General features: G+C 32.7%; 3 protein-coding genes across 3 annotated transcripts; 1 reads left to right on the plus strand and 2 right to left on the minus strand.

Moving 5' to 3' along the window:
* Positions 1–2,121: 2,121 nt before the first annotated feature.
* LOC140886946 (laccase-17-like) lies at positions 2,122–4,640 on the minus strand. Its single transcript, XM_073293898.1, has 6 exons — positions 4,403–4,640; positions 4,025–4,176; positions 3,680–3,924; positions 3,388–3,516; positions 2,342–3,292; positions 2,122–2,258 (listed from the first exon to the last, which is right to left on the minus strand). The coding sequence occupies exons 1-6, from the start codon at positions 4,514–4,516 to the stop codon at positions 2,128–2,130; spliced, it is 1,722 nt and encodes a 573-aa protein (XP_073149999.1). The 5' UTR covers positions 4,517–4,640; the 3' UTR covers positions 2,122–2,127.
* A 1,863-nt stretch (positions 4,641–6,503) lies between these two features.
* On the minus strand, positions 6,504–7,689 carry LOC140893111 (uncharacterized). Its single transcript, XM_073302177.1, has 2 exons — positions 7,322–7,689; positions 6,504–6,827 (listed from the first exon to the last, which is right to left on the minus strand). The coding sequence occupies exons 1-2, from the start codon at positions 7,558–7,560 to the stop codon at positions 6,689–6,691; spliced, it is 378 nt and encodes a 125-aa protein (XP_073158278.1). The 5' UTR covers positions 7,561–7,689; the 3' UTR covers positions 6,504–6,688.
* Positions 7,690–12,797: 5,108 nt separating this feature from the next.
* Positions 12,798–13,898, plus strand: LOC140888214 (uncharacterized). The gene has a single exon (XM_073295905.1). The coding sequence runs from the start codon at positions 12,798–12,800 to the stop codon at positions 13,896–13,898; it is 1,101 nt and encodes a 366-aa protein (XP_073152006.1).
* Positions 13,899–14,147: the final 249 nt, after the last annotated feature.

Raw genomic sequence — 14,147 nt, forward strand, 5'->3', positions numbered from 1 at the left:
TTATATAACATAGGGGTGAAATGTGCTACATTTTAAAAAACTTAGGGATGCATTAGCCTATTAATATTTTTTAGAAGATTTTATGTCTTTTAGACTTTTCACAAGGGGTGTGAATGCAATTAGTTCCAAGTATTGATATAAATAAAGTTGCACAAATTTGACAGCCAAAGTTTTATTTTTTGTACTATATTTAAATCAGTCAGTGCCCAAGATAATTGTGAAATGTTTTCTGATATTGATAACAAAATGAATGTTGACCTGATAAGTTAATGTTTGTCCTAACATATATTGGAGTGATGCCGAAGTTTGATCACTGGGTGAAGTATAAACTTTTCTAATTAGGAGGATACTTTATTTGAGTTTTGAATTCGAAACTTCGTCTCAATTTTAAAATATTAGTATAAATTAATAATCTAGATAGTCGAATAATCTTTTAAATGACATATGATCAGTAGATGGAGCAATTATTAGTTGATTTGGAATAATAAAAAAAAAGAGTTGGAAAGGGACTTATGATCAATATGCATGAGAAATCAGTCGGGACAATGGGTTGGGGAGTAGATGTTAACTCCCTAATGTTACTAAACCTGGTAAACTTGCTAATCAAGATTTATTATCACACTCGGCTCACCAACATTTTGTTGCCTGCAGGTTTATTTATTTATTTATTTTTATGCATTGGATTTCTTGTTTTATTATTAAAGTCGAGTGAACTTAACAAATATCATTTATATTTGGAGCCAAGAAAAGTATTTTTTTTAAATGGTGAATTTATGAAATAAAGTTGCGCTGAGGCTATATATATATATATATAGCTACATCGAGATAAGTCTATAATATTTGATGTACTATAAAATAACTGAAATCAAGATTATTATGTTTTTTATTCCATTTTTTAAAGTAAATCTTTTTTAAAAAACAGAGAAATTACATAAATCTACTTTTTAAAAACTAAAAAAAAAAAGTCATTTGATAAAATTTTCGAGCAAAGAAATTAATCTATCTTTGTTTTGAAAAAAAAAATTTATCGAGCAAAGAAATTAAATAAATCTATCTTTGTTTTGGAAAAAAAAAAATTTATCGAGCAAAAAAATTAAATAAATCTATCTTTGTTTTGAAAAAAAAAAAAACCGCAGTCAGCGAGAATCAAACCTAAATAAATTAAGAAACCTACCAGGTTTCCTAATTTATTTACATAAATCTACTTTTTAAAAACAAAAAAAAACAGTCATTTAAAAAAATTTTCGAGCAAAGAAATTAAATAAATCTATCTTTGTTTTGAAAAAAAAAAATTTATCGAGCAAAGAAATTAAATAAATCTATCTTTGTTTTGAAAAAAAAAAATTATCGAGCAAAAAAATTAAATAAATCTATCTTTGTTTTGAAAAAAAAAAAAATCGCAGTCAGCGAGAATCAAACCCAGGTTTCCTAATTTATTTACATAATTCTACTTTTTAAAAACTAAAAAAAACAGTCATTTGATAAAATTTTCGAGCAAAGAAATTAAATAAATCTATCTTTGTTTTGAAAAAAAAAAATTTATCGAGCAAAAAAATTAAATAAATCTATCTTTGTTTTGAAAAAAAAAAAAACCGCAGTCAGCGAGAATCAAACCTAAATAACCAGGTTTTCTAATTTATTTACATAAATCTACTTTTTAAAAACTAAAAAAAACAGTCATTTGATAAAATTTTCGAGCAAAAACATTAAATAAATCTATCTTTGTTTTGAAAAAAAAAAAATTTATCGAGCAAAAAAATTAAATAAATCTAATCTATCTTTGTTTTAAAAAAAAAAAAAAACCCACAGTCACGGGGAATTAAACCTATATAAATTAAGAAACCTAGCCGCACAATCGAACTGAGACCACATCTCAAAGCCGAAGCCTTAACCATTAGGCTAGGGCATCATCGGCGTTTAATTTGTTCATACAATAAATAATAGTACTCTGCTGGAAAGAATAAAAAAGAACTAGAAGAAGATAATTTATTGAACTCAATTAACATTACAAAAGTGGATCATACAAGAAACCATATATTTGCACAATTAAATGAAACAATAAATTCTATACGCAGAAAAAAAAAAGGAACAAACTCCAAAAAAAAAAAAATCAAATGGGAATGGAAATCAGCATTTGGGAAGATCAAGTGGAGGAGGAAGAAGCTTTTGATTTGGAAGCTTTCCATCTAATACCAGCCATGCCATCTTCAATCCCCAGCTCGTGTGTACTTCCAGATGACAATGCATGAACCACACACCTAATCATATTACAAAAAAGTGGTTAACATCGTAAATTTCTACGTACCTAAAACTTTGTAAATTAAAATTGTGTGTTAATTACCTGGATTATCAGCCAAGAATCGAATGGCCACCCATCCTCCGGCGGGAACTCCGACCGTGTTTCTCTCAACCGGGTCAACAAGATTGAAACTTTTCGGGTCATTTTTCGGGTCGTAATTCCCGAATCCTTGACCCACAACAAAGAAGTTGAATCCATGGAGATGCAGAGGATGGCTCTCTGCTGCGAGAATGCTGGTATCCTGCATTACCAACTCCACGCTCGTGTTGTACTTCAGAACCATCAGTTTCGTCCCATTGCTCACCATGGTGTTGTTGGGAGGATTCCCGGTGTAGTTGAACCAATGTAACGGGCTGAAAGGGAAATCCGGGCTGTAAACGCCGCTCGATTGGCCCGTAAAATGGGCCTGGAGGAGAGCGGTCGTTGGCTGTATGAAGGATATGTTGCTCACTGATGCCGCGAGTCTTGTTCCATTCGGGCCCTGGCAGGTCTGGTTTCGATCACACTGGCTTGTGCCTAATCCTACTGTGAAAAAGAAGTGTTGGTCGATCTTTTGCGGGACTTTGGCTGGGAACTGGGGCGTGGCTAAACTTCGGAGCCTTTTCGAGAATTTTGTGGCGAAAGATGTGTCGTTTAGAGGGGGCAGAACTGGTTTGTACAGGGGAAGTGTCTTCATTTGCCCGTCGGATTCGTATTCGAGAATTCCAGCAACGGTGGAGTTGTCAAATGTTCCGGGGCCTGTAACATATGGCCTAGCAGTCATTAGAAAGGTGGCCCCTGGAAACTTCGGTTTTGTTCTTAAAAGAACGTTTGTGGTCTGTCCAGGGGCGATGAGAATGGTGTTCGTTTTGAACGGTTTTACGTATACTGCATCAGCATCCACAACTGTGAGGCTGTGGTTGGCAATACTGAAGAAAAGTTCGTCGTTCAGTGCAGCATTGATCATACGGAGGAGGTACGTTTTCCCGGGCTCAACCCTCAACTTGAACGTGTCTGTTCGAATTAGGACCAAACATGTGACCCAAATGTAGCGTATAACCACAATTCTTGGAATAAAAATGGAACTTCTTGTCGCAATTAGTCCTTACCTTTGGCAGAGCAGTTGTACAACGGCCCCGGAAGCCCATTGATCGTATAGGCATCAGAGACGTTTGGAGCGCCACCGGTTTGTAAAGCTTGACTGATAATGGCCTCAGTATCAGCATTAAACCATTCTCCTGCAGGTCAAACAATAAACAAGATAAGGGGTCACGCACCGAGCCTACCAGCGTGGAACAAGCGCATATCCATGTATAGTACACTGATGATGAACTGGTAACAAGCCAAAATCACTGCTAAAGAAGCAGAAAAATGTCTGATGAATTCATTTTTTATAGTTACCAAATATGATAGGCACTTCCTTGTATGGTTTTTCAAAAGGGTAAGGCACATTATGCTTTGGTAGGATGATCAAAGGCCCGTATAGAGTCGATCTTAGCCACGAAATATGGGCATGCCACCAAAGGGTTCCACGTTGGCCGACTATGGTGAAGTTGTAAATATAGCTCTGCCCAGTTTGAATAGGGCATTGTGTTACATACGCAGGCCCATCCGCCCATCCGCTACGTAGCTGCCTGATCCCATGCCTGTCGTGTTAACGAAAATATCTTAATTAGTTCAAACTAGAAGATTATCATATAACTCATAAGGATATATTGGTGAGTTAAGACTAATGCTATGCTATACCAGTGGATGGATATGTTATTTGGGACATGGTTAGTGACTTTGATTAGGAGACGATCACCCTCCCTGGCCACGATTCGAGGCCCTGGAAACTGCCCGTTCACTGTAACCATGCTCTTCGTATGGCACAACCGTGTGACGTTTATCATTGTGATCTGTATATGATTCAAGAAAATGTGAGGATCATAAATACCGAGTACATCCACACGTTCTTATGTTTTCAAATTTTTATGATCTATAAAATTGTGTAAGTTTATAGGAAAACTTTAAGAATTTCAAGCGGCGGGATCATCCCTGCAAGGAAGCCCCCTAGCTCCTGGCTCAGCCATTGCATGTATGTAACATGTAAAAATCGCGAATAAATTGAGGTTAGGAACATACGTTAAACTCGTAGTTTCTGGTGATGGCTTGTGCATGTTGAGAAAACAAGAACAATGTTATGAATCCCACCAAGAATTGGATAGAAACGAGAAGTTTAATTTCAGGGGCACCCATTTTTAGTGTATTTTCTGAGATTTTGGTACGAGGTTTATAAGGAATTAATAATGGGGAACGGGATTTTGATTTGTTTGGGTGGTACTGTTGGAACAAAGCCACTGCCAATATATAGATCAGTGTATTGGGATATATGGGGCGCTTGGTTGATTAGGTGATGCCAATTGGATAAATTTATAGACGTGAAAAAATGTACCAAATATCGGGGGAAATGTTGGTTTTTTTTTATAAAAAAATAAAATAAAATAATAAAATTTGAGAGGTTATGGTTGGAAAACAACATTAGAGTGGTGTCCAAGACAATCTTGTTCTGTTTTGAATCCTTCCAATCTCTGTCTTTGCAGCTTCAAACGTATATGTATGCATAAATTTACACTATAGCCCTTATTTTATTTTCATTTGAGAAAATACAAACCATTTTAATTCATCTACTTTCTCTATTTTGGTGTCCATGACTCCATACATAGTAAAATATACGACCAAGAGCTATTGATGATAATGATGCAACTATAATCTTTAAAATTAAACTCAAACACTATGTGTCGACCGTTATATTAAAAAGATTCGAATATACGAGGGTGTGTCCATTTTCAAGTGTCCGAGAATTATGGTTTGTTGAATCAAATAACCATCAGTTCCAAAGCTTGGAAGCATATATGGATATGCTTGATGAGAAAGCATGCAAAAAAGAAGCCATGAAGAATTTGATTTGAAGTTAAATGTATAACAAAAACATATATATATTTCATGGACGGCACGTTAAGGTGGTGGAGAAGATCAATTTGGTGGTTATGGAGTTGTCACTCTTTAGGTATCCAAATTTTGAAGTAAAATATGTTAAAACAACGTAGGAGGAGTAGGACAGTTTTCATGTTCTTTTCATTGTTTTGCAGAATTCGAAATTACGGCTTATATGGTCTATCGAAATGAAATTTCAATTTTGATTACCCCCCCCCCCCTACCCCCCACCAAAAAAAATTTTCCACTTAAATTTTAATTTATATTTTTAAATTTTCAATTGAGTCCGAATATAGAAACCGATACAATTTATATCAAAAGATAAAATAATATTATGACGAACGTAATTCGAAATTCTATATATCTAGATCGGACAACATTATATTTATATCACTTTCAAAAAAAATACTTTGTATAATTGCATGAAAAAAAGTGTTCAATTTTATTTGTATAATGTTAATTTGCCAAAAAGAGGTACTTTGAAAATGAAAAAATTCACCATAACTTTGATTTATCTCTATTATATTATACCGACAGTTTGGATCAAAACTAAACGTTGGGGTATTTCGAAATAAATATTTTTTTAAAAAAAATTATAAACAAATAAATATATTTTTTTTAAAAAAGAACAAAACTAAACGTTGGGGTATTTCGAAAATATTGAAATTAAACATAAATGAAATGAAAAGGAAAAACAAAACAAAACAAAACAAAAACTCAAAAGCCATACCAACGGTCTATTTTTGCTAATGTGATCTATGCTGCCCGGAGGGCAATCCAACACATCACCATGATGTGATGTGAAAATGGTCCGGAGCTATTGGACTGCCCGGTCAGCATAGAATGGCCTTGTTAACACATGCTTGTAGTTTGTAGAACCTATTTTTTAATTAAAAAAATGGTAAACAAACAAATATATTTTTTAAAATAAAAAGAACACAACTAAACGTATGAACATAAAAAAATAATGGAAAAAATAGTGAAAAGAAAAAGGGGGAGAAAAAACAAACACAAAAACTCAAAAGCCATATATATCATTAATATGAGAGGTTCGATTCTACCCATGGATATTGGTGACACTCACTAATTGGTTCAAATCATATGGACCCCTCATGATTAATGCTTCCACCTAGCCCATTGGGGTAATACCCATGCGCTAGGGTCGAATTTTCCCATTAATATCAACGAAATCGTTCTCCATCCGACCATCCCTCCCTCTTAAAACACACAATGACACAATTAGTGTAGATATAAGATGACGATTATTTTTATTTTAAAATTTCAAAAATTAACGATAAAAAGAAACATATCGATACAATGTACAAACTGATAAAACTCGCATCACAATGATTCAAAAGAGAACGGTATTGTACAACAAATGTAATTAAAGATGGAAGAAATTATTTGGTAATCAGAAACATATATAATATATATCTATTTGTCGATCTGGTTGAGCTTGCCTAGACCCTTGCAGTTGGGACATACAATTTGAGCTTCATCTTTTCTTGCTGCATTTGCATTCAGGGTCGACCCCGATTTCCTCACAAATCCTGCTCCATCACATACCGGGCACCTAGATATATATATCATGCAATATTTGTTTATTTTATGCTACATCGAATGAATTTTACGTATAATATAATAGAATTTTACGTATAATATAATATAAGATGATCAAACTATATATTCCTATCACGGACATGGCAGACTGAATGATTTGAAATACAATGTATACTAAAATTAATCCAGACATTACGAGAAATTAAGCTGTTTTTCTCATAAACAAAAGGGAAGTGACACTAAATTTTTTTTAGTTATTTTACATATACATATTCGATTACACGTATCGTTATATTTTACCATTCAAATTAGAAGTTTATCTCGCCGCGTCTTCGTATCGTGACCGAACACAATGTACACGTAACAAATGCACGCGTGGATACTAAAAATTAAAATAAGTGACATAATATAATATAATATATTATAAATTAAAACTAGCTATAAGCCTATAGCTAGCACAGATCGATAATAATGTGATGGAATGAGAGTGGAGTTTCCTTTACGTACAGGTCTTTGCGGGTGAAGAGAATAGGGAAAGCGGTTCCGATCAATGCGACGGCGGCGGCGCCGGCGAACAGATATACGGTACTGTTGGATGCAACGTCACCGGCGGCGGCGACCACCGTGAGGGGCTTTGATCTCTTTGAAGTACGGATCCTTGGCGGAGAAAGCTTTGGAGGCAAGAATGCGAGAGGCGGCGCGTATTGGTTGATGGAAGCAGCAGAGAAGAGGGCGATGGAAGCCATTTGCGATGCGAGTGATTAATTAATTTAGTGAAAGAGTAGTTTGTTTATGCTGCAAGAAAGAAAAGAAAGTGGATAAGGATGGATAAACGAGTGCTGAGGAGGAATCCTTTGTGGGTTTTGGATAACATGGTGAGATGAGATTCACTTTCGATGACATGTCATTTCCATTCTTCTTGAATCTTCTTCTGTTTATGTATTTATTTATGTAGAGCGGCGTTAAATTATATTCCTTCTATTTCATATATATTGTTTTCTTTAAATTTTCGCACAGATTAAGAAAAATGCATTGAAAAAATAAATTTTATATAAACTTTCTATTTTATCCCTATTTAATGTATTAAAAAATGATTGCACAATTTTCAAGGTGTAGTTAATAGGGGTATATTAGTAAAAAAATGTAAAAAAATATTACTAAATATGATATATGAATATATATTTGAGACAAACAAAAAAGGAAACGTTGACAATATAATTGAGAAGGAGGGAGTATCATTTTTGTTTCAAAAAATATATATTATATCATTTATTTTCAATTTTCAAAATTTTTATTTTTACCTGATGTATATATATTTTATTTGTTTTCAATATTCAATATTTTTGGCAAACCAAACTCAGCAATCTCTTCCCCTTGGCCAAAGATCATCTGCTGCTCGTTGGGTGGCCTCTACCTCAGGGCAACCGAGATTACATGTGGACGCGGGGTTTGATAACCGTAGGGGTTGCTATTCGATTGTTAGATATTGGGAAGGATTGTTACGGGTTAGTCTATGTTATATTGGGAATGTTTCTCTCCCCATGATGTGGACAACCATTGGATTATCAACACATATTTCAATTTTCATAAAAATATAGGAATCCCACGTGATCTAATGGTATTGAAGATTGTTATTATAGCAGCTTCTTTCTATCGAATTCGAAATCCGAGTTCAGTTTTTGGAGGTGAGCTCTGGGCTATCCGGTGTGGCATGGAACTTGTGTTGCGCTGTTCTCTTAAAAAAGATTTGGGTTTTCTCGGACTCTTTGGAGGCAATTACGACGATTAATTATAATTCAGAATATTTAAGTTTAGATGGAGTGCTCATCAAGGCCATTAAAGATTTGTTGTCGGAGGACGGTTTTTTTGGGGTTCAAACATACGAACCGGCAATCTAACAGTGCATAAGCTAACCCAATTTGTTTTTTCTAGTCCTAATCCTTGCACTTGGTGCTTTGTTGATCAGATCTCCCTTGTAACTTTGGATTCAGTTGTTTGATGTAGTTTTTTCGTTCATAAAAACAAAATTCAATATTTTTATTATCATACATACATATTTTACTATACTATTATTAATTTTTTTGAGAAATATTTTTACTATATTACTATTATAACATAGACCCACCCTCCAATTAACTTTAACTTTCAATTTATTTGTCAAGCTTGGTTTGAAATTATTATTAACTTTATTTTTAATAAAATCAAAATTATTAAGCAAATTATTCATTTTATATTTCTTCCTCTTTTTAACCATTAGACATTTTATTATTTATCAAAATGACTCACTTTGTTTCATTTGATATTTTTTTTATTTCCGAAAATGTCACTCAATTTATAAAATTGATACAACTATTGCGTTTTTGTGACTACTTATTTAGGAAAACGTTATATTTTTTTTATTTGTAAAATTTTACAATTTATTTATATATATTTTTTGTTTTCCTTTAAAAAACAAATTATGAACACGCAATGTGTAATAAAATACTATATATATATATATATATATATATATATATATATTCTTTTATTACTCTATTACTCTATATTAATATACAAGTTTGAATTGTGAATTTCCTTCAATACCCTCATTATTTCATTAATTATTTGGTTTTAATTGTAAATTTATAATTTTGTCCTCATTATTTCATTTAATAATTAATATTTTTTTCATTTTCAATGTTTATTAAGTCTTGCATTTATTTTATACATTAGTCAATTTATTTATTCAAGGTAGATTAATTTTTAATATTTAATTCATATATTTTTTTGTGTCCATTTATTTATCCAAGATAAATTAATTGTTAATATTTAATTCATGTCCTAAATATATATTTTGACATTTTTGATAATGAATTTACAATTTTGTCATCATTATTTCATTTAATAATTAATATTTTTGTCATTTCCAATAGTTTTAAGGTTTTTTATGTCATTTTATAGATTAGTCAATTTATTTATTCAAGTTAGATTAATTGTTAATATTTAATTCATATCATTTTGTATGTTCATTTATTTATTCAATGTAAATTAATTTTAATATTTAATTATTTTTCTAAATCTATGTTGTTACACTAATGGAAACAAAAAGAAATTATTGAAAGCTACCTTAATTTTTGTTCTATAAATTTAAAAAAAATTAATTTTTTGGACTTATTTCAATTTTATCGTCATAGTTACGTTTTTAATTTACTATACTTTTTTAACGTAATATTTTTTTATTATTAAAATTTTAAAAAAAATAAAAAAAATTAAATCAAACCATTAAATTTCACCATCATGTTCAAGACAAGTGAAATCATATCAAAAGTCGAGATTCTATTTTATTTATGTAGAAAATGTACTCGCATCCTTTATTCAATCAATCATTAATTTTTTTTTTTTAGATTTGATCATCTAAATAGATTTTCTGATATTTTAGTCTTTAGGAATAGATATTATAAAATATATGGTGATGACTAATTGTGTAATATTTTTGAAATTAGGGACTACAAATGTAATCAACAACATCAATATTTTCTTGTCCAACGTAAAAAAATAACTCATTTTGTCCAACTAATTTAGGCTTGTGTGTATTTTCACATATATATTAAGAAAATATTTTGAAAAATAATTTTTCATTTTTCCCTTATTACGTAAAATTTTAATAAAATAAAATAATTATAAATTTATTAATTTAATAGGGATAGATCGGTAAAAAAGAGTGGTACAAAGAATGAGAGTATTGAAGAAATAACAATTCAAAATTTTTTAAGATCTTTCATTATTTTATACATTAATCAATTTATTTATTCAAGGTAGATTAATTTTTAATATTTAATTCATATAATTTTTTGTGTCCATTTATTTATCAAAGGTAAATTAATTGTAAATATTTAATTCATGCCATAAATATATATTTTGACATTTTTGATAATAAATTTACAATTTTTCCCTCATTATTTCATTTAATAATTAATATTTTTGTCATTTCCAAGGGTTTTAAAGTTTTTCATGTCATTTTATAGATTAGTCAATTTATTTATTCAAGTTAGATTAATTGTTAATATTTAATTCTGTAACGCCCCAAAATTATCTTAATCGAGATTAAAGGAGATTATTATTGATATTCAGAGTTTAGGAATTTTAGGGATTGAATTGATATTTGATCAGGGATTGATTTGCAAATTTTGAAAAATTCAGGGACCAAAGTGCAAAAATGGGATTTTATATATTAACTTGGCCTTTTAATCGGTTGAATAGTCTTTTTCATTCCTTCTCTCCTTCTCATCCACGTCGTTCCCTCCATTGAAGACCCAAGCGCCTCTTTCAAGCTTTTAGATTTCCGATTTCGTGCGATCCGTCCGATAAAAATTCAATCTGAAGGCATATTTGCGATCACGACTGCGAGAGCTCTGTTGTACCGTAAGTTTTTCTTCGATCATCTATACTTCAATTTTTGGATGTCGTTAAAATTTGATTATTTTCGGATATGTTGTTCTTGAGCTAGCATAGATCTCTTATTCGAAGTCGGATCGAAAAAAGAACGACGTTCGGAATTGTTATGATTTTTGGGAGCTAAATTCAAAAATGGGATTTTAGATGTTGTTGGGTTTTGAATTGTTTTGATGGATTGTTGATGTTAAAAGAGGAATTGGATTGATATGTAGAGTTGTTGATTTTCGGTTGGCCTTTTTATAGTCGTTATGCCGCCGTTTTGAGATTTAGGGAGTTGTTGGGAAAATGGTTTGAATCGTTATTGAATTGAATGTATTGATTGATATTGGGTTCTTTTGTATCTCCGTACATATTTGGTTGAAGACTGTTGAGTTCAGAGTTAGTAGGATTCGAATCATAGAAGAATTGATCGAGAAACGCTTGTCCAGATTGGGAGCAACATCGAATCGAGGAAAAGGTAGAAGTCTACATTGAAACGAAAAGGAGCGAATACTCAAGTTCAGATTGATTCTCGAGTCTCTAAATCACATACTTGTATAATTACTTGTTTTGTTTAAGAACTTGAATTTGTTGATTGATTGCATGCTCTTATTTAACATAATAGGACTTGTAATTATTGGTTCATGCTTTAATGCATTTCGATTTATTTATGCATTCATCTTGAGCCTAATACATTGATTTGAAAGGGCGGAGCTGCCTAAACTCGAATTTGACATTTTGGAGACTATAGTCGAGTGCGTGGGTTGATGAGGTCTCCCATAGTTCTGAATACTCCTTATAGTTGCTCCAAAGTCTAGAAGATCGAGATATACCTCATCCACCTCGATTGGGAGAGTCGGTGAGTTGTGGTGATATCTTGTTGTTGGGAAATTTAGTTTTGGTATTTACAAAAGAAAGCCAAACTACTTGAGCAACTACAAAAAAGGGCTAAACTGATATTCAGGAAATGATGATGTCACTATGACCAACAGATACAGTTTACGTCTCCATACTGAATCACTAAACTGAACCATCAACGACCGCGCTAAAAAGATACAAAGCAGTTGACCTCGCTAAACTGAATCCATCAGTTTACCCTTGCCAAACTGATTGCTTCAGGTGTCCACAACAGTTTACTACCGTGCTATTTCCGGATAAGATCATCCGTACTCTGACATCTCTGTAGAAGGTAGTGCCGCGATACTAAGGGAATGTCGGCTCCAGAAATCATTGATGATAGTGACAAATCCAACGAGAATAATTCAAATCTTATCAGAAGGACAATTCAAACTTATGACCGTTGGCAATCCAAAGGGTATAAATAGAGATCTTGATCAACATCAGAATAAGTGAAAACAATACGCACTGAAAACTCTGTCATTCTTACGAAGAACACGAAAAGCTCTTTTCGATCAAGAAACTCGAAGCACAAACGTTCAAAAGCATTATTCTGATCATTGAAGGGTCGATCTTTGTGCTAAGAACTTCGAGTTACATTTACTCTATTGTTATATCAGTCTAGGAAGAATTTGATGACTGGAAGAAAATTACTTCATTCAGCAAAATTCCTATGTTCTCAAAGGAAGAATTTGATGACTGGAAGATTCGTATGCAAGCACACCTATCAGCACTAGACGATGACATGTGGTTTGTCATCACTGATGGACCTCTTGCGATCACCAAAGTCAATACTGCTATAGCTCTTTCTGGAGATGGTCCACAGTACATTGAGAAACCAAGAATTGAATGGACTGCTGAAGACAAAAAGAAGGCAAATCTTGATAATGTGGCTAAAGATATCTTGTATAAAACTCTTGACAAGAATACCTTTAGCAAAATCAAGACATGCAAAACTGGAAAAGAAATTTGGGAGAAGTTGATTCAACTTTGTGAAGGAAATGAACAGACGAAGGAAAACAAACTTTCTGTAGCCACTAAAAAATTTGACAGCATCAAGATGAAACCAGGTGAATCAATGACAGAATTTGATGAGAGAGTAAGTAGCATTGTTATTGAGCTTAATGGATTGGGAAAAACATATCCCAACAGAGAAGTTATTCTCAAGGTAATTCTAGGCCTTCCTAAAGAATGTGATATAAAGACAATGGCCATGAGAGAATCGAAGGACTTGAAAAAATTAGAGCTGCATGACCTATTTGCAGATTTAAAAGCCTATGAATTCGAGTTGCAGACTCGAGAAGAAGATCAGTCTACCTCACAATTGACCAAGGCCTTGACTGCAGTAAAAATAGAGTCACCAGCCAAATCAGAAAAGTCAGCAGAACAACTGAGCAGTGATGCCATGTCTTTGTTTGTGAAGAAATTCGGCAAATTCATCAGAAGAAACCAAGAAGGATCCCACAGAAAAAAATTCCAAAAGAAAGATACAGTTGAAGAACCAAGAAGTTGCTTCAACTGTGGGAAAATAGGACATTTCATTGCCGATTGTCCCAAACCAAAGAACTTTGACAAAAGGAAAAGTTCAAGGAATGACAGACACACCTCAAGACAAAAACATAAAGCATTGGTTACAAAGGGCAGTAAAACCAAGTGGGCAGAAACAGATAGTGATTCAGAGGAATCAAATTGCTCATCCAGTTCCAGTGATGATGAAGAAGAGGTCAAGTGTCTTATGGCAAATGATTGTGAGCTTCCATCCACTAGTGAATAGGTATTTGATTTCAGCTCTGAGGAATTTACCAGAGAGGAACTGATCAAAGCTCTTCATGATATGGCAAATGAGTATCATCAACTTTCCTTAGCATTCGATGAAGTTAGAGCCAAGCAAAAGGATCTGCAAGATACCTCAACTGAACCCTCATGGGAACAATCAGTTGAGATAAACTGTCTTGAAACAGAGATTGCTGTGCTCCAAACTGAGAATGAACAACTCAAGATTGATATCATAAATCTTACAACA

This window comes from Henckelia pumila, chromosome 3, assembly GCF_033568475.1.
Source record: "Henckelia pumila isolate YLH828 chromosome 3, ASM3356847v2, whole genome shotgun sequence".
NCBI lineage: Eukaryota > Viridiplantae > Streptophyta > Magnoliopsida > Lamiales > Gesneriaceae > Henckelia > Henckelia pumila.